This window comes from Neoarius graeffei, chromosome 27 (genome assembly GCF_027579695.1).
Source record: "Neoarius graeffei isolate fNeoGra1 chromosome 27, fNeoGra1.pri, whole genome shotgun sequence".
Taxonomy (NCBI): Eukaryota; Metazoa; Chordata; class Actinopteri; order Siluriformes; family Ariidae; genus Neoarius; species Neoarius graeffei.
In genome coordinates this window covers 38,074,028-38,095,042 of record NC_083595.1, presented here as the reverse complement: position 1 = coordinate 38,095,042, position 21,015 = coordinate 38,074,028, and the positions used below count along the sequence as shown (strand labels likewise).

Below are 21,015 nucleotides of genomic sequence, written 5' to 3'. Positions count from 1 at the left end.
AAAAAAAGGGAGAAGTTAGATATTTGCTACGCCTTGATTTGGTTAGCGCAACATGATAATGTCCAAATAGACACTTTATGAAAAATGATGAGCTTGGCTCATTAAAAATCTGTCCAACCTAATGCCATAGATCGGCCTGTGGGACTGAGAGACTGGGGATTGGTGAAGGGGGGGCGGTGGAGGAGGGGGGCATCATAAGATTTTTTTTTTTTTAATGCAGAGACAGCAGTATTGGATAATATACCTTGGAGCTAATGCAAGGAGACAAAGCATGTAGAGGAAAAATACTGATCGTATACAAATATCGATATGAAAGCGGGTCAGTGCTAAAGAAGATGTATGGCTATTGATGTTTGAATAACAGCAAAGAGTGAGGCAGGATGAAATACACTGCATTCTCTTCTACAGAAGAGTTGCTTAATGAAAACGCCCAAGAGGCAACCACATCAAGTGGAGGGTAAGACAAAAAAAAACATAAGCACTCCTCATGCCTTGTGAACAAACCTGCAAATAAATATATAATCATTTAGCATTAAGCAGGTTTGCTTTGAGAGGCGTTATCTTCCCGCTATTGGCTTTCCAACGAAAAGAGCGTTTGACAGTGCAACTCCCCGCTGCAAAAACCTGAGCGAAAGTTATGACTTCAAAAGTGTTTACTCGCCCGGTTTTTTTTTTTTTAATTTGTCTGGGCATATGCAGTTTATTTGCATTTCAAATATGTGTATTTGAAGCAGGTGGTTTAAATGCCAAGATGCGAATTGATGACAATCACCTCTACCATAAGCGTCAAGGGAGCTGTACTTGCGGCTGACATTAAAACTAAACGAACAGCAGCTAAACAAACACATGGAAATAGAACTCTTTTAGCAATCACCCCTCCTCCTCTTCTGCACTTCCTCCTTCGTCTGCATTTTTCACTTTAATATTCATGTACGTTTAAATATCAGCAGATATCTGGAGTTGGAGAGACAGCTGTGTGTTTAAACAGAATTACACTTTGGCGGGGAAAGAAAAAGTCAAGGAAAATAAACTCCTCATGTTTGGGTGGTGATAAATCCATTCGGCCGTGAACGACGTTAAATACCCCCCCACACACACTACACACACGCACACGCACACATCCAACCCAGCTTGTTCCATCACTTCCATATTCATTTCTGTAATTTACAGTAAATCCAATAGCTGTCAATCATGAATTAAAAACTCCAAATTTACAACGGGAGGAAACAGCTGCTTCTACATTTACAGCAAGACCACTCTAAAATATTAAAGACATGTCACCAGGCTCGGCGCGGCCCTACATCTGTGGCCATCTGTTTTCTATTAAAGCATCACACACACACACACACACACACACACACACACACACACACACACACACACACACACACACACATACAAAAATCACTGCTATTTCCAGGCTTTTAGATCAGCCCAGGAAAGCAAGACTGACAGTGTAAAGCTTCATGACTAACTGTCATTAGCTCTTTTTCACGACCCCTCCCAAAGTGTTGGCACCAGAGGAAAAACGATAGATGTATTTACACAAGATGGCGAAAAAGAGAGAGGGTCACGTTTTAAGTGACCCAGTGTCTCGTCTGATGGAGGGAGAATAGGGAGAGGAGTGGGTGACCGTGTGTGTGACAGGCAAGCGGTGGGCGTCAAGATGGAACACATTCAGGCTTGACGACATTTCAGGCCTTGATGTGTTTGGGGGGGGGGGGGGGGGGGGAGAGAGAGAGAGAGAGAGAGAGAGAGGGATGTTGAAATATTCTGTTACAGAGAAGAATTATGGCCGATGTCAAAGGTAAACAATTACAACATCGTGAGTCACGTTCTGGACTGAGGGCAAAGAAAGATCATTTCTCCTTCTCTAATAGGTAATTTCCTTTGTCTTCTGAGCTCTATTTCACATGTTCCCCTTCTCAGGGTGGTCTCATTTTTTTCAGGAAAAGAAAAAAAAAAGAAAGAGGGAGGAAGAATAGAGTTGGCCTTGTGCTCAAAATCCAATGTTTTCCACGAACCGTGTTGTTCGTGTGTTTGAACTGCCAGCACAGCACACTTTGTTGCTGGTGTGTGAACGGAAACGTGTGTTTTGACAGATTTCTGAAAGGCAAAAAGTGACTTTCAGGACCGTCAGGCTGAAGAGCCGCTGTGTGTTGTAATAAAGTGCAAGGCTGTTGCGTTTGGAGTGGATGGTGCAGCGAGGCTCGTGCTCATCAGTAGACTCCGACGCAGGAGCCGCTGTGCGAATCATTAGGATATCAGTGTACTGCCAGTGACAGAGACGATCTGATTAACAAGCTCTCTGTTTTTTAATCTCTCTGATTCCTTTTTTTTTAAACGAGAACTCCCGCTGCTCCAGATGAGATCTATCCTTTTCCCTCTCTCTCTGTCACTCACACACACACACACACACACACACACACACACACGGTCGCTTCCTAACTACCCCCCACTCCCAATCCCCCTCCCACTACCTCCTTTCCCTCTGCCGAAGATGGCGGGAGTCACAGGTGTGTGACAATAATTACACATACACTCAGAAAAATAATGTCATTTCTCTCCATTTAATAAGTTAGCAGTAAAATGCAAAGGGAGGAGGGAGGCACGCAGGGAGCGCGGGCTTAAATCTTATCTGATACCGCGGCCCCCTAACTCAATCATATGGCTCTTAAGAACAGGACACTGGCAGCTGGGGCTCGCTAATATGCATGCAATATGTGTGTAAAATGATATGCTTTAATTTTGAGCCCACTTTAAGCAGCAACAAAATCTGTTTATACGGAAGACATTTAAAAAGAGGGAGAAAAATAAAGCCTGTTAACTCCCTCACTCCCGCCAAACTGCGACATCTGTTTACTCTTTCTCTCATCCTGTCACTCTAAAGCGTAGTCCTGCTCCTGCTTATTTACTCGTGTAGATAAAAAAACATCTTAATATGTTTTGCCTGATTCTCGATCTTACGTGGGAGTTTGTGATCGCCGACTTAGTTTGCTGTGAAAGAATTGAAGATGAAGCTCAACTGCTGGAATGTCACTGGTTTCTTGGACCAGCAGCATGTAGTGAAGTGTGTGTGTCGCCAATGGGTTCTCCTATTGAGCAGGAAAGAGGGAGAAGGCCTTTGGGGTAGGAACTAGGGAGGGGATGATGAGGAGGAGGGGGTGGTTTGAACTTCAAAAAGCCTCCGACACAAGCTGCCGCTGGCCCTGACCACTCCACAGATGCTTTTGTTCATCTCTCTCTCACTCGATCACTTGCCTCACTCCTTTTCTCTGACTCAGTGCTTACTTATAGTCACTCATCTCTCTCTCTCTCTCTCTCTCTCTCTCTCTCTCTCTCGCTCGCTCTGTTCCTTTGGTGATACACAGCCCTAGCAGATATCAAAGTTGTTCTGTCTGTTAAGACTTCAAACCGCCAGCTTCATCCGTCAGCCCCAATCATATCGGCACCCCCTGAACGGAAGGCACGCTCTCCGGCTGGAGTGGAATATTTGATCTGTCCTCTTCAGGAGGATCAACAGACAGAAAGCAGTGGGCAGAGAAACGTAGAGTTGGGGGAGGGTAACACTTGGGAGGGGGGGAGCATGAAAACACTCCGCTCTGCTTCAATCGCGCCACAAAAGCCTGGGCGACGGAGCCAGAAAGGAAGCTCTGCTCTTCGCTCTTCAGGAACTCACACAGCATGGGATTCATCAGCATTTGACTTTACACCCTCTCTGGTTATGGGAGCAGATACTGAAAAAATAACGCCTGGATGAAAATCTTGGCTTCTGGGCTATAAACATGTAAAGCTACAGCAACAGTGCTTTCTGAATGCAGCATGTGTGAACCTGTAGGGCTTCATTTATTAATATTGTGAAGAAAACACTCGAAATTTGGTCTTTCATCGTACATTATTTTTTGAATTGCCGTGGGTGAAGTAAAATCGGGTTTCATCAAATGTCCACCACTAGTCCGGGAGCCATGGGGTCGGACCCGGAATTTTTGGTTAAAGTTTTTTTTTTTTGCTTTATCTTATAGATTTGAGGTAGCTCTTCAAGATTTAAGAGGGTGCCCGGTGATATCCCTTGGGCAATTTAATATATTAACCCTTTAATGCCCTATATGCCCAAATAATGGAAGAAAATACAAAAAAAATAATATCAGTGTAAATACTGATATTAAATGCACCAAGTTGGCTGTATCTGATAGGTATTCACATTTTTCTCTATATTTGTCATTCAAATACATCAAATGTGGATTAATTAACCCTTTCATAACTTTTCCAAATTAGCGATTTTTATACAAGTATTACATAAACTCTACAGTTAATACAAAATAATGATCAATATCTATGTAAGAACTATACAGCATGCAAAAGAACTATATACAGCATGCACACACACACACACACTAATGACCAATAACTATGTAAAAGAACTATATACAGCATGCATACACTCACACCAGTGATCCACTATGTAAACGAACTATATACAGCATGTATACACTCACACCAGTGATCCACTATGTAAAAGAACTACAGCATGCAATAGAACTATATACAGCATGCATACACTCACACCAGTGATCCACTATGTAAAAGAACTACTGTATATACAGCATGAAATAGAAATATATACAGCATGCATATACATACACACCAGTGATCCACTATGTAAAAGAACTATATACAGCATGCAGTAGAACTATATACAGCATGCATATACACTCACACCAGTGATCCACTATGTAAAACTACAGTATGCAATATATCAAGCATGCAAAATGGCATATACAGCATGCGCGCACACACACAAGAATAGCAAAAGATACTGATTTTCAATTAACCAAATTGGCTGTACAGTATTCACGCTTTACTGTCATTCAAATTAGTCAAACGTGTAATTGACCCTTTCATAAATTTGCAAAATTAACAATTTTGATACAAGAACTACAGTACATAAAGCATGTACGTGCATGCATGCATGCACACGCACACACATACACATGCACACACACTAATGAGCATTAATTATGTAAAATAATTACATACAGTATGCAAACACACACACAAAACACAAAAACTATTTAAGGAAAGAACTAAGAGTTCAGATGAAAAAAAAAAACCTCTAAACCCTTTGGCATTTGCTTAGTGTCTGTAAAAATATGCTTATGTACTGGATGCCAGCTAGTACAGAGGAGAATGTTAAGTAAACCTTACTCCCCAACGTTTTAAAAGTCGTGCTAGTCAGTGGAAGAGCAGTGTGGTTTGGAGTGGGGGTGAATCGGGGACTAGTGCCCTGAATTTTACTAGGGAACCAGGAACATTACTATTTCAACAGTCAATATCGTAAAAATAAGCAATCTATTAGCTTAATGTATTAGCTTAAGGAAACCTTACTGCCCAACGTTTTAAAAGTCGTGCTAGTCAGTGGACTGGCTAGTGCACATGACTCTCAGTCCACAAGCAGTGTGGTTTGGAGTGGGGGTGAGGGTAAGGTTAACAGACTTTTGAGATGATAATCGGGGACAATGCCCTGAATTTTACTAGGGAACCAGGGACATTACTATTTCAACAGTCAATATCGTTAAAATAAGCAATCTATTAGCTTAATGTATTAGCTTAAAAAAATCAGTGACTAGCATTTACTAGGTGAGAGTTGGGTGTGCTAGCCAGTGTTGTGAAACTATGGGTCTAGTTCACTGGTGAGCAGTGAGTACATGTCACTGCTCTTTCATGATTACAGTCAAATAGTTTCTCTGCTTAGCTTATGCGTGCTGTGATCTTTTGGGGGCAGTGTGATTGACAGAGTTAGCAAGATAGCTACACAAGTTGGCTTGAATTAGCTAATTGTGTCCCTCATATGCCCCTGCAGAAGTAAACACAAGGATGACAATGGAGTGTATGCCTAATAATTTAAGGCTCGCATTAACAACCAAAGTAATAGAGTAATAAAGGGCTTTTTGGTATAAGCCCCGCCCCCAATTGCATGGCCACACCCCCAACCATGGCTGGAACCCCACCCCCAGGCCTTAAACTCATCCTATTATGTTAACAAACACAAAAATAAGTATGATATATAGACTTTGGGGGCGGCACGGTGGTGTAGTGGTTAGCGCTGTCGCCTCACAGCAAGAAGGTCCTGGGTTCGAGCCCCGGGGCCGGCGAGGGCCTTTCTGTGCGGAGTTTGCATGTTCTCCCCGTGTCCGCGTGGGTTTCCTCCGGGTGCTCCGGTTTCCCCCACAGTCCAAAGACATGCAGGTTAGGTTAACTGGTGACTCTAAATTGACCGTAGGTGTGAATGTGAGTGTGAATGGTTGTCTGTGTCTATGTGTCAGCCCTGTGATGACCTGGCGACTTGTCCAGGGTGTACCCCGCCTTTCGCCCGTAGTCAGCTGGGATAGGCTCCAGCTTGCCTGCGACCCTGTAGAAGGATAAAGCGGCTAGAGATAATGTGATGTGATGTGTGATATAGACTTTGGTGAACAGAAAGTGAAGAATGTCAAAATGTCAGAATTTAGGCTATGACTGCAGCACATCCAACAATAAAGGGCCAATATCCGGAATTGCCCAAGGGATATCACCGGGCACCCTCTCTTATCTTAATGAGTAGACCTTGGACAACAACAAACAGCAAAAAAAAAAAAACTTTAACCGACGAAGCCAGGTTCAGCCAAATTTGTGCCTTTGGCTCCCGGACTACACGATGCATGGCATGCATGTTCTTGAAATAAGTGCATGACCACAATTAACTGTATAGGATATGTCAAAATAATATCCCTTTAAAGGAGAACCGAAGGCAAATTTTTTATTATCAAAATTCTGTTTCTCTCATTTTATTAAATATAGGAATGCATTTTTGATCGCTATTTTGTCACTGCTATAGCAAGTCATGAGTGTTTGAAATACACTATGTAATATATCAGTCCATATGTCAAAGCAATGGCCGTAAATGAGATTCGTCGAGACCTGTGCGAGACATCGTAGGACGGAAGTAAAACGTACAGCGGAAATCAAAGTGACCAACATCTGCCAACGTTGTCAAAAGACGCACGCGTCCTCTTTCGGATGCTGATGTAATCAAGCCGGAAGTTTTGTTTGTTTTGATAGCAATCAGGAAAGTTTGAAAAAAGTAGGCAGTAATCGTCATTTAAACTCGTTTTTGTGCAATATTTCATTTGGAAAACAGTTTTCAAAATGGCGGCACTGACACCTGGCTGACACTTGACGTTTCGAAGTCTTGCACAAGTCTTGTGAAGATCGCGTGGATAAGTGACGCCTACTGTGGACCGAACTAACTAAATTCAACATGGCTAAAAACCAAACATGCTGATAAGTAGAATATTTAATTTGAATTAGTTGCCAATACGAGTCACGATATAAGGTTACTAAAACCGAAAACGTAATTGAATAACACGTTAATTAAGAAATAAAGCAAGTTTAAAAATGACTTCCGTTCTCCTTTAAAGTGTTTCTTATTGATTTATTTATTTTTTATTTATTTAGCTGACAGTACCATGCATTCATTAACATTGCTAGCTTTTTTTTTGTGTAACTACAAACAAAGAAAAAAAAAGCCATCATGGAGGTAATTCATTCGAATCTCAGACCGTTTTCCCCCCCGTTCTCTTAAGTCAGTTTATTCCACTTGCGACTTTATTGTCCACTGCACTGCTACTGCATATGCGTGACCGTATTTGTACTTTAATATACACACACTTTCATACAAATTGACTCACATATAATGACTCATACAGTAATGTCACACATCTTTGCATGCTGAATTGTATGTACATTGAACACGAGTGTGTACATGGCAGGTAAACGAAATCAAAACACTTTGCTCGTGTCAGAGAAGTAGGCCTCGAGTCTCATGAGCAGGTTGTTGTAGTAATTCTGCCATCTTCCCCTATAACAGCCTCACCTTAGTGTTTCATACTTATCTGTCCATCTGTTTGCTCATCACTCTTGGCTATTATTAGGTCCAGACATGTGTCACATCGTGAGGGCTATTACAGTATACTTAGCTCTTAAATCCCTCATCTGTGAGATCAGACTACATAATTACCTACCGCATTAAGCACAAATACGCATGCACATGCATACACACACACACACACACACACACACACACACACACACACACACACACACACCAGCATGCAGCAGCTGTGGGCATTAGTGCAATGCATAAAGTGCCAAGGGCAAGATGACCCAAACCCTCTTTGAGTGCATGAGTGTGTGTGTGTGTGTGTGTGCGCGCGTGCACATCTTCATGTGTGACACTGCCCAATCCTGAAGGCCGACATGGATGGACTCTACACAAGTGTGTATTTAATGATTCAAAAGCTTGAATCCCAACCTCAGTTCACAGATCTCTGAAATACAGTCCCTTTAAAGCCAATCGTGCCAAAGCCATCAGCCTGCCCACATTCTCTATGCATGAAGAGCAGGATCAAGGCGCTGCCGGGCCCTGAAGCACTGCCCAACGTCCTGGCATGACATGAGCGGGTGTATACTGCCTGGCCTTCACTGGCTCTTCACTGTTGTGTCGTCCAATGAAGGCATGAGGAAGTCGACACTAACTCTTTCATTGTAAATAACTCATGTTTACAGCCAGTGGTGTGAAGGCACAGGGTCACATCCACACTCATCCATGAAGAATCATTAAGTGCACTATGTGTTTTAGGATTTTTTTTAATGTATATTAGTGTGTTGGATGTGTTTTTGTTAGAGATAGAAAAACGGAAGACTTTGAGAATAATCAAAAGGCAGCCTTGGCCTTCGAAAGACTTATTATATTATTATATCATCCATTATTTACTGTATTCACATTACTAGTCATAAAGTTTGTTTGGACACACCTGCCCTTATGACGAGTTTCTTTATTGTTACTATTTTCTACCGTTTTTAGAATAATAATGAACACATTAAAGCTAGGCGGCCTTTTGATTTCATAAAATCAGTGAAATTTAATTCCCTCTGAAATTTAGTCATTGTGATGCATGTTTATTTCTGGAATATCTCACAAAATATCAGGCCATTCTGTGGCTGGGAAGTTATTTAATTTGAGGGGATTCCCGAGCAAATAATGTGCATGAAATTGCTCGCTTCGCGCAGTCAAGCAGACAGAGGAAGTCCGTGTGCGCATGCGCAGGTTTACCTTTGACCGTGCACTGAGAATTACATCATTTTGTCGCTAAACGAACAGCTGATCACACCGAGGTGCTCGCTAACCGCCGATATTTATTAGTTTGGTCCTGCGTTTCCTTTCCTTTGCAACATAACGTCTTCATGCTTTCCGTTACTGTAGTTGGTCTTTCACGTTTCATTCGCACACTCACGTCCTTCATTTTTCTTTCCTGTTTCAAATTTGTATCCCACAATGCCTTGCGTGAACGGAGAAAGCCCACCACGTGATGCTGGACGTATAACCCCGATTCCAAAAAAGTTGGGACAAAGTATAAATTGTAAATAAAAACGGAATACAATGATGTGGAAGTTTCAAAATTCCATATTTTATTCAGAATAGAACATAGATGACATATCAAATGTTTAAACTGAGAAAATGTATCATTTAAAGAGAAAAATTAGGTGATTTTAAATTTCATGACAACAGCACATCTCAAAAAAGTTGGGACAAGGCCATGTTTACCACTGTGAGACATCCCCTTTTCTCTTTACAACAGTCTGTAAACGTCTGGGGACTGAGGAGACAAGCTGCTCAAGTTTAGGGATAGGAATGTTAACCCATTTTTGTCTAATGTAGGATTCTAGTTGCTCAACTGTCTTAGGTCTTTTTTGTCGTATCTTCCGTTTTATGATGCACCAAATGTTTTCTATGGGTGAAAGATCTGGACTGCAGGCTGGCCAGTTCTAGCCTGGGCCCGCCCATCCTAAGTGTGACGCAACACGAGGACCTGTTGCGAACTTAGTCTGGCAAGGCAAGCTATCTACAGCTTTTCCAAGCTCCCGAAAAATCGGGAGCCAATCAACTTTGAGCATCTCCAACGGCCCTGGGTAGAGGCGTGTTCAAGGCACTGACGTAGTAGAACTGCGACCGGAAGCCATAGATTGTTTACAGAATCTATGCCGGAAGCGCTTCATTCAGGAATGCTGTATTGAAAGCATTCAACGGGAAGTTCTCATTGAAAATGGAGCAAAGAGCAGCCCTGGAGGTATTTATTGAAAGGAAGGACGTTTTCGCCTTGCTCCTGACCGGCTTCGGTAAGAGTTTAATAATAGGATGTCTATGGTTTAATCTACCAGTTAGCCCCGTCGCGTCACATACGTCAGAGGAAAGAGTGATGTGATTGGTTTAAGCTTCGTCACAGCCTTTTCTGGCTTCGACCAGTAGCAAACTGAGGCATTTCAGGGAGGCGGGTCAACCACACACTTTGGGAAACGGTTGGGCTTAATAGCTTTGCCAGACCAAATGCTCGCAGAGCTTTGAAGTCGCGTTAGCCAGACTAGGCCAGTTCAGTACCCGGACCCTTCTTCTACGCAGCCATGATGCTGGACTTGATGCAGTATGTGGTTTGGCATTGTCATGTTGGAAAATGCAAGGTCTTCCCTGAAAGAGACGCCGTCTGGAAAGGAGCATATGTTGCTCTTGAACCTGGATATACCTTTCAGCATTGATGCTGTCTTTCCAGATGTGTAAGCTGCCCATGCCACACGCACTAATGCAACCCCATACCATCAGAGATGCAGGCTTCTGAACTGAGCGCTGATAACAACTTGGGTCGTCCTTCTCCTCTTTAGTCCGAATGACATGGCGTCCCTGATTTCCATAAAGAACTTCAAATTTTGATTCGTCTGACCACAGAACAGTTTTCCACTTTGCCACAGTCCATTTTAAATGAGCCTTGGCCCAGAGAAGACGTCTGTGCTTCTGGATCATGTTTAGATATGGCTTCTTCTTTGAACTATAGAGTTTTAGTTGGCAATGGCGGAAGGCACGGTGAATTGTGTTCACAGATAATGTTCTCTGGAAATATTCCTGAGCCCATTTTGTGATTTCCAATACAGAAGCATGCCTGTATGTGATGCAGTGCCGTCTAAGGGCCCAAAGATCACGGGCACCCAGTATGGTTTTCCGGCCTTGACCCTTACACGCAGAGATTCTTCCACATTCTCTGAATCTTTTGATGATATTATGCACTGTAGATGATGATATGTTCAAACTCTTTGCAATTTTACACTGTCGAACTCCTTTCTGATATTGCTCCACTATTTGTCGGTGCAGAATTAGGGGGATTGGTGATCCTCTTCCCATCTTTACTTCTGAGAGCCGCTGCCACTCCAAGATGCTCTTTTTATACCCAGTCATGTTAATGACCTATTGCCAATTGACCTAATGAGTTGCAATTTGGTCCTCCAGCTGTTCCTTTTTTGTACCTTTAACTTTTCCAGCCTCTTATTGCCCCTGTCCCAACTTTTTTGAGATGTGTTGCTGTCATGAAATTTCAAATGAGCCAATATTTGGCATAAAATTTCGACATTTGATATGTTGTCTATGTTCTATTGTGAATACAATATCAGTTTTTGAGATTTGTAAATTATTGCATTCTGTTTTTATTTACAATTTGTACTTTGTCCCAACTTTTTTGGAATCGGGGTTGTAGTATCTTGAATTGGGTCATGGTGAAGCAGGAAAAAATAGTGGAGAGTTTAGGGCCACATGGCCCTAAATTCATTAATTGTTCTATTTAAAAAAAACCCCTCATAAAATTGGAAGTCTGTGATTTGAATTCAGTAGCTTTCGGTCCACTAAACAAAAAATAACTGGGTGTCGGGAAAATTCTTTTTTTAGGACCTAGACTTGAAAAATCTGAAAGGCAGTCTACCTTTACCACTTTGAAATGACACATATGGAATTGTTCAGTGACCAAGAGCAATGTTAACCCTTTCAATGCCCTTGGATGAGTCACGTGCGTCGTGAAACCTTTTACCGCTGTACCTTATGACGTACACTACTCGTCATAAACACCTTTTATGTACCTTACATGGCACATTACTTTTACTTCACAGCAGCACATATGAATTACAGTCAATGCCTAAAACATTCTTCCATCATAAGGTACAGCGGTAAAAGATTTCATGACGTACGTGACTCATCCAAGGGCATTGAAGGGGTTGAACAAATCAAAAGCAGTTTATTTTTAACTTTAACAGAAACACTGTTCCTGGTAAAAACTCTTTGCTATTCTCAGCATCTTCACAACCAGCTTCACCATGGAGGCTTTTCCTAAAATTCCCAAATAGGCCAAGCTCCTGCTCAATCTCAGTGAAAACATAGTTCTTAAAAAAACTAGCTGGTGATTCAGGAAAAACTGTATACATAATCTTCATAATTTATTTGTCTTAGAAACAAATTTCAACCATAAATAAGCCTGTATCAAAATGTCTTTAAGACAATACTATATTATTCTATCCACAGTCACTGGATATGAGCAATCACACGCTCTGATTGGCTACTCTACTACTAGGCTATCAGCTCATATACCATGAGTAGAGAAAAACAAAATGGCGGGGCATGTTGATGAACCGACTAAGCATGAAATAAAAATTTTACTCGAAAACAAAACCCCCGGGCGGCACGGTGGTGTAGTGGTTAGCGCTGTCGCCTCAGAGCAAGAAGGTCCGGGTTTGAGCCCTGTGGCCGGCGAGGGCCTTTCTGTGCGGAGTTTGCATGTTCTCCCCGTGTCCGCGTGGGTTTCCTCCGGGTGCTCCGGTTTCCCCCACAGTCCAAAGACATGCAGGTTAGGTTAACTGGTGACTCTAAATTGACCGTAGGTGTGAATGTGAGTGTGAATGGTTGTCTGTGTCTATGTGTCAGCCCTGTGATGACCTGGTGACTTGTCCAGGGTGTACCCCGCCTTTCGCCCGTAGTCAGCTGGGATAGGCTCCAGCTTGCCTGCGACCCTGTAGAACAGGATAAAGTGGCTACAGATAATGAGATGAGACAAAAAAAACCCCAAAAATACAAAAAAAAAAAAACAACAAAATGTGGAATACAAATCTTTTTTTAATTTTTCAAGAACTATTATTATAGCATTTTTTACAAATTGCTCCTGTCATTTCGCCGGTTTGTTTACATTCTAAGCAGGCATGATTTTGTCGGACGTTTTGTATAAAGTTTTTATTTATTTCTCAAATTTGCAAAAAATAAAAATGCTCTGTTTCTCAATATCCAGTGAATGTGGATAGAATAAAACAGTTATTCCACTCAATCTCATCATACACGGCTTATAACCGACTCAGTGCTACACGCCTCGTCGACTGTCAGCTCATGTACGACTTGATTTCGTGGAATAACTGTTAAATGTAATCTAGGAAATATAGTCTAATATAGTATATATTATGTGTGTAATTTTTAAGACATTTTTAAGAGTAAAAATACAGACACATTGGTGAGTCATTGTTTATAATGATAAAATTATACCATTTTTAATTTCTCATATAATATTTATACTGGCGGCACAGTGGTGTAGTGGTTAGTGCTGTCGCCTCACAGCAAGAAGGTCCGGGTTTGAGCCCTGTGGCTGGCGAGGGCCTTTCTGTGCGGAGTTTGGATGTTCTCCTCGTGTCCGCGTGGGTTTCCTCCGGGTGCTCCGGTTTCCCCCACAGTCCAAAGACATGCAGGTTAGGTTAACTGGTGGCTCTAAATTGACCGTAGGTGTGAATGTGAGTATGAATGGTTGTCTGTGTCTATGTGTCAGCCCTGTGATGACCTGGCGACTTGTCCAGGGTGTACCCCGCCTTTCGCCCGTAGTCAGCTGGGATAGGCTCCAGCTTGCCTGCGACCCTGTAGAACAGGATAAAGCGGCATGAGATGAGATGAGATGAGATATTTATGGTTTTTGTGTCGACAGCAAGAGTGTTACAGAATATTAAAGATGTCACCACGTCATATCATATCGATTCATATTAATACATGTCTACAAACCGGAACAGGTTTTGGATGAAAATAAGACAGAATGTTTGTTTCTATAACATGCGTTGATTTTACTGTTTCATATTTATGTGTGTGAGGTGATGTGGGTTGTAAGAGTATTTCTCTGGACCTGCTTACAGTAATGGAACAGCAAACAATAAAAGCAATAGAAACTTCAACAGAAATTGTTCATTCTCGTGTACAGACTTGTCTTTCCATCACTATATCAGTGCTGTCACTGAATAATCATTTAAATGAAGGCTGTGTGTGTGTGTGTGTGTGTGTGTGTGTGTGTGTGTGTGTGTGTGTGTGTGTGTGTGTGTGTGCGTGCTTCTAGCAACTATTGACACAAACAAAAACAAAGTAATTAAATTTCTTTTTGGGGCTTCGGTGGATAGGATTTGTATTTGAAACAGAGCTTTATACACTAAGTGACAGTGATGGACCACAGGCAGGGCGTTTAATAATTCACTATTTCCGAATCTTTTTTTTTTTTTTTTTTTGTACGAGGGGTGATCAGAGCATGCTCTGATTGCACAAAAAACTATTTTGCTAAGTGTGTACATTTAATCATTAGAACTGGATCACTAACCAAGTGATGGAGACATTCAGAAGCACGGTCAGGGAGGAAAAAAAGAACAGGATAAAAAATGAAATCAGAGACAGGAATTAAAGTGGCTCAAGCACACCCTGCTCATGCACATCTCATTTCGGAGTTGTTCTTCGCCTCGTCTTATTTTGGCTAAAATAACACTCTGAGTGCAAAGCTAGCATGAGGAAGGAGAAGGAGAAAGTAGGCCCTGTCATCTTCTCCATTTCTCCTCCAGCTCGGCGACGCGATGCGGCTAAGTGAGCCTCAACTGACCAGAAATGATTTGCCTCTGTCTGTTAGACACGTAATGGAGTCGTTTAACTAGTCAAATTAGGAGCTGCAGAGATGCAGCATGCTTCATTACTGGGTTCCAATGGGCACCATTTTACATTTACGTCAGGAGTGATTTCAGGGCAAATTAATGTTTTTATTGTCTCGCGCAAATACAAAACCCCTCAACATGTTAAAGAGCAGCTCCCCCTTCAGGTCACTGACCATAACTGACAGGGCAGGAGGGGAAATGGGACACTTGTGTGAGCCTTTATTAGCTCTCCACCAACCTCTCCGCTCTTTATTCATTATTTACTTGCAGCTCTTATAATCCCATGGCATCAAATCACAACTGCCTCTGTTCATCATGTGAATCAACTGTGATACAAATCTATACAGCACATGATCTTCCACACGGAGAGCCGCTGTGAAAGCGTATGTACTGTACTGTACAGCATACACATGCAACCGAAACATGCTTGGTGTGATCTGGAGCTCGTCAATGCAGCTCTGGGTACGTTTGATTACAGACGAGACGCAGGCCTGCTCAGTTCTACTACCCAGAGGCTAGGGAGCCTGTCATTAGGGATATGTGTTCCCCTGTGTGGGGGGCGACTGGTAGGAGTAACCACAGTCTCATTTATACACTGCTGACTCACTGTTTAGAGTCAGCTTTGAGAATTTGACTTTTCTTTAATGTTTTGATCTGGTTTCAATATCCGCTGTTGCAAAAACATAACCAATATACAACTTTTTTCCTAACATACTGCCTGACGTTTGAGGGATATTTTTCATCTGGTATGCTGGTATTTTTGCTAAATCTGTGTCCTTGTAGAAAGCTTTTTAATTTTATTCTCCCTCTCTACACAGATATTGAGACATGTAGTTGGGCGCCTTGACTGTCACTTTGAAAGAGAGAGGAAGAGAAAGAGAGAAAGCCCCTCCTTTTCAGGTCCGTGTTGTACTTGACATTCTGTCGAAGCGGTTTCACCCAAACGCCGACTGCGTTTGATCCTCTCTTTAGGCTGCCAGGCTTTGAGCAGAGAGCCGCTGTTTGCTCAGGAATGCACGGCCCTACAGAAGCTGTGTTTCTCCTTCTGTGCTCAAATGCGTGGCTGCATGCATGTGTGTGTGTGTGTGTGTGTGTGAGAGAGAGAGAAGACCTGAGCCCAGTTCCCCAGTTCTTGCTCCTGCCCGTCTGTTCTAACCTCACCATGAACCAGATGCTCCATCCTAACCCTTTTCACACTGATACAAAGCCTACACGTGAGACTGAACCTCATTTAACAGCTTATTTATAAGCCTGCAATTCATTTTTAAGCCATATATATTGTTTTATGCACTTAATATTGAAAAAGATGACGGCTGCAACATGGAAAATTTATTTCAGAGCTTTTCTCACCGAACTTCATCAAACATTTTTGAAAGGTTAAGTACATATCATGGGCTTTTAAAAAAAACTAAGGGTTTTCTCTCACTTTTGTAAAAAAGATGAAACCACAGGAGTCAAACAGTTGTCCTTCCATCTCCATTCTCTCCTCTTTGTCCCCTCCTCTTTTCTCTTTTTTATTCCTGCTGTTCGCTATTAATTTATCGATCATCAGGCTGCCTGGTTATCTTTGCATGCCGGGCAGTTATAGATGAATGCACAAAGCCCTTCCATCTGAACAAGAGATCATTGTGTACGACGGATCCTCCCACGTTCATTGGCAGAAGGGGGAGGTGAATGTGGGGATTCAGACAAACTCTGCCATTTCCTGTCATCCCTAAGCTCAGACCTTCAAGTAGATATGAAAACAAATGTGGGAGTGTTACCGATAACATAAAAATATTAGCCCGCTGCTGTTGTTGACCACGCTAGTACCTTGGAGAATAGCTATTACTGTGAGAGGAAGGCAGCATGATCGAGTGGGTTTCACTCCAGAGAAAATGATGCTGGGAAATAGAGAACGGAGTTAAGGCTGTACTGAGGCATCAAACCACATCATTGGGTCATGGCATAAAACTTTTTAGGTTTATGAAATGTAATTGCTGAGTAAATGTTTTCGCTCTGATGTTCTGCCACTTTGACATTTTTACTCAATGTGAAATAAAGTGATTTCACAATTTCTCTAATTTCTCTCGTCTTCTATTTCAATGAAATCATCTTGACCTGACGTGAACATTGTGATATGAATAAAGCTTGGTGGTAAAAGTGTTGCACATATGAAACACCAATGTTGAGCTTACTTCCTGTCACATGACCTCTGTCTTTAATTTGTATTCACACTTTTTTATGCCTGCACACACTTTATGAGGGGTTGAGGTTTCTTAACTTAAGAAAAAAAGTCTTCTGATTGGAAACGTCTGTGTCTCAGGCTTGCGCATAGAACACTTTAACGGCCTCTTCTTCTCTCACAGTGCAGATCAGACAGCTCAAACTGCATGACTGTAAGAAGTGCCCTTTGAATGTCTATTTCTATGGATATTGTTAGAAAAAAATATTTTTACATTCAAATATAACAGTCATAAATTGCGTCACATCCCTTCTTTTGGGTTGAATTGATCATGAAGTGTTCAACCCAGCGAGGTATACCACATATCACATGAAAGAGCATGACCTGACCTTTCCAATGATACTAGTTACTTGTCTATGCAATAAAGTGTTGGTGCAAAAAATAATGTTGAATTTACATCAAATTTAATCATAGTTACAATCTGCGTAATGTTCTGCGTCCATCTCCACACCCATTAGTCTTTTTCTTAATTACTCATGAACTCATCATTGCATATAAATGTTACAGATGATTTTTGAAATCAGGTGAATCTGGATTCACCTCAGTGATTCTAGATTTAATTCAGTGAATTAGGATTTTGGGTTAGGGTTAGGTGATCTAGTGGAATGTTTAATTTCTTTATTGGGACTGAATCTTATGTGGTAAAGTGGTGGACTTGAAAGCAGAAGGTCCTGAGTTTGATTCTCAGCAAGGATTGTAATAAGTTAAAAAAAAAAAAAAAAAGCAAATTAAATTAGACAGGTATACAAGTTTAATTCTGGGTAGAGAGGTATAAGAGGATAGAAGATATAAAGAAGGTGGGATGAGTGAGAAACAAGGGGGAAATATGGCTGCTGAAATGATCTCACCCTGTGTCCGAAATCGCTCACTCGTTCACTACTCCCTACTCACTATATAGGGAATTACTATATAGAGGACTATATAGTGAGCTCATTGGTAAAATGAAAAAACGCTTTCGGACACTACTCCGTCACACTGGTATTTATGTCATTACTGTCGCACAATTAAAACGTGCCAGATCAATCGGCTGATGGGTTTTCAAAATAATAAACACATGCATGTATTTTTGTGATAAATACATATTATATCAAATCAAATCAAGTTTATTTGTATAGCGCTTTTAACAATAAACATTGTCGCAAAGCAGCTTTACAGAATTTGAACGACTTAAAACATGAGCTAATTTTATCCCTAATCTATCCCCAATGATTTTTTATCCCTAATCTATCCCCAATGATATTATCCTAAGCGCATTTCCCACATTAATCAATACAAAGTACCTGCATCTTTCAGTTCTTTTAAATCAAGGCTGAATACTTTCTTCTTTGCCGCTGCCTTTTAGTCAATCAAATTTGAGACTTTTAATTTGATTTCTTTCAGTGCGACCACAATGCATGATGGGATATATTGCTTGGATAGTGACCATTGGTTGTACACTACTTTTCATGATGCATTGTGGGATACTTTGAGTGCACTATATAGGGTGTAATAATCCTCACTATCGTTCCGGATAGCACTACAAAATGCCGTCCTCACTATATAGTGCCCTATGTAGTGAGCAGGGGGCGATTTCGGACCCCCCCCCCAAAAAAAAAAAAAAAAAAAAGAAAAAAAACTCCAAAAAAACCTTTTGAGAGTGTCAACCTAATTCACCTAGGTAAATCTAGAATTCTGTGGTATAGAAAATGGTAATATATTAAAGAACAAAACCAAAAACATACAAATCATTTAATTTGCATTTTTGAAAATCTGCCTCTTCTCTTGGTTCATTGCTTGTGCACTGATGTCTTTGTCTATTGTCTTTGTTTTGTTTTGTTGTACTGTATAGCTTTTGTGTTGGTATAATAAAAAAAAAAAATAGAATCACCTAGGTGAATCCAGAGTCACCTGATTTCAAAAATCACCTGACACACACACAGACACACAAATATATAATGAAACACATATCGCAAGAACAAGCAGAACTAGAGCTTTGTAATGATAACAGTCCCATTTGTACAGTATTTGCACATACTGATGAATCACATTATGAAGACAGATCAAACTTCTGCAAAGTAATATCTTTACCAATTTCTACACCTTTTTTCACACTCCTGAAAAAGGTTGAATAAGTCACGAAATGCCTATCGCTTCACAGTGTACCACATATCAATCTTTCTGATTATCTTTGTTATTGCTCTTTGCAATAAAGCATTTTCAAGTAATCTGGTTTTGAAATCACAGCAAATAAAACTATGACATTTTTTTTCCTGTTAAGCACTAAGCACATATTTTGCAAACTGCTAAGTCACAGAGTATCTATCTCAGTGTCATCGTTCTGATATTGCCAGATTTCAGAAAATCTCCACGACAGAAATATGAAAAAATATCTGTACTGCCAGCATTAAGGTGCATCAGTTGCCCTCACTTTCATAAAATCTGATGCATTTTTGTTTGGGTGTTCCTTTTCACCAATAAAGACATCCTGTGAAATTTTTTGACCATATTCAAAAGTCTAATGGTGGCACCATGAGGTTCATTTTTTGCCAAAAAAACGCTTATTTTATGTTTTCGCGTAAGGTTTGAAACACAATGTTGGACTCCATTTATTGATTTCTTGTGACCCAGAGATCATGTTAAGAACCTTTGCAAGGGATTGAGAAGCATTAATGTGATTCATAATACATTTGTATTGTTTAAAAGTAGTTGAACAATGATTCAATGAACAGCTAAAACTCAAACTGTGCTTGATAATATATTTAGAATATGTACTAAAAATGTGGATCTAAGATATTCGGTATACTCTATAAGGTGCCATAATGTTTCATGAAAAGTGATCGAAATTTTGTCATAAAAGTCATAAAATAGCAGCTTTTTCCATAACTTTGAGCTCCTGGTGCCGCCATTAAACTTTTGAATTTTGTCAAAATATTTCACCCAGTGTGTTTTCTTACCAAAAGGAACATAAAAACAAAAATTCATCATGATCGGAGGAACTTTTCATTTTTAGGGGGCAACTGATGCACCCTAGCCAGCATTGTACGGTGAGGTACATGTAAAAACATAACAATTTCATATGACGCAACCTTTTTTTGTCCTTGACATATCAAAAGATGGAAGATATGGGTAGCCTAGACTCTTCTAAACAAACAAACAAACAAACAAACAAACAAACAAACAAACAAACAAACAAACAAGAACCCAATATACAGCATGTATGACTAGCCCTTATAATGACCAAGATAAATAACCCTGAAAATAGCCTCGGGTTCACACGGTTAAAAGTTTTAGGGCTCATACCAATATTTAGTGAAAAGCACACAATATGTTCCTTGCATTAATAATCCTAGTAGTGTCCTAGTATTGAATCCTCCACAATTTCTCTTATCACACACATTGACATACATATGTGACACACATTGGGCAGTATGAACTGATTCAAATACTCCATGTCTTTTTCAAGGATCTTATATTTAAGCATGGTTCAGGCTTAGGCAGGGATTTGGGTAGGTTCCCCAGCGTGAAGTGGTGTTAAGGTGCGGTCCCTGACAGATTGCGTGGCAGAGTTAGCGACGTCAGTGGCTAGGGTTATGGCCTGGACTCGCCGTCACTTCCAGAAGGTTCACTGTGGGGCTCCGACAGTGCTGAGAATGCTGGGATAGCTTTCCAGGGTTCCAACAGACCTCTGAGATCAAACGGAGCAGCAGGCGCGTGTGTGTGTGTGTGTGTGTGTGTGTGCATGCAAGAGAAAATAAAAAAAAGAGAGAAAGAACAACGACATTTCGGTGACAGGCTTGTAGATTGACATCCTGGGTTTTCTTCTGTCGTTCATTTGAGGGGATCTCACGATCCGGCTTTCTAAAATCATTCATAATTACTCTTAAGAAGGTAATAGTGTCAAATGAGCGCCCAGAGGAACAAAGGATCTTTATAAGATTTGCCTGTCAGTGTGTGTGTGTGTGTGTGTTCACTGA

The 21,015-nt window shown here is 41.0% G+C and overlaps 1 protein-coding gene across 5 annotated transcripts in view; it reads left to right on the top strand.

Moving 5' to 3' along the window:
* znf536 (zinc finger protein 536) overlaps positions 1-21,015 on the top strand; it is a 226,766-nt gene that overhangs the window by 185,963 nt on the left and 19,788 nt on the right. The window contains exon 7 of one of the 5 annotated variants that reach the window (XM_060911714.1): positions 15,657-16,843. The exons of the other annotated variants lie outside the window; for them this stretch is intronic. Coding sequence (XP_060767697.1) covers positions 15,657-15,685 — 29 coding nt within the window. The 3' untranslated portion in view covers positions 15,686-16,843. Of the gene's footprint in view, positions 1-15,656; positions 16,844-21,015 lie in introns of those variants that run through there. 5 annotated transcript variants of the gene reach the window in all.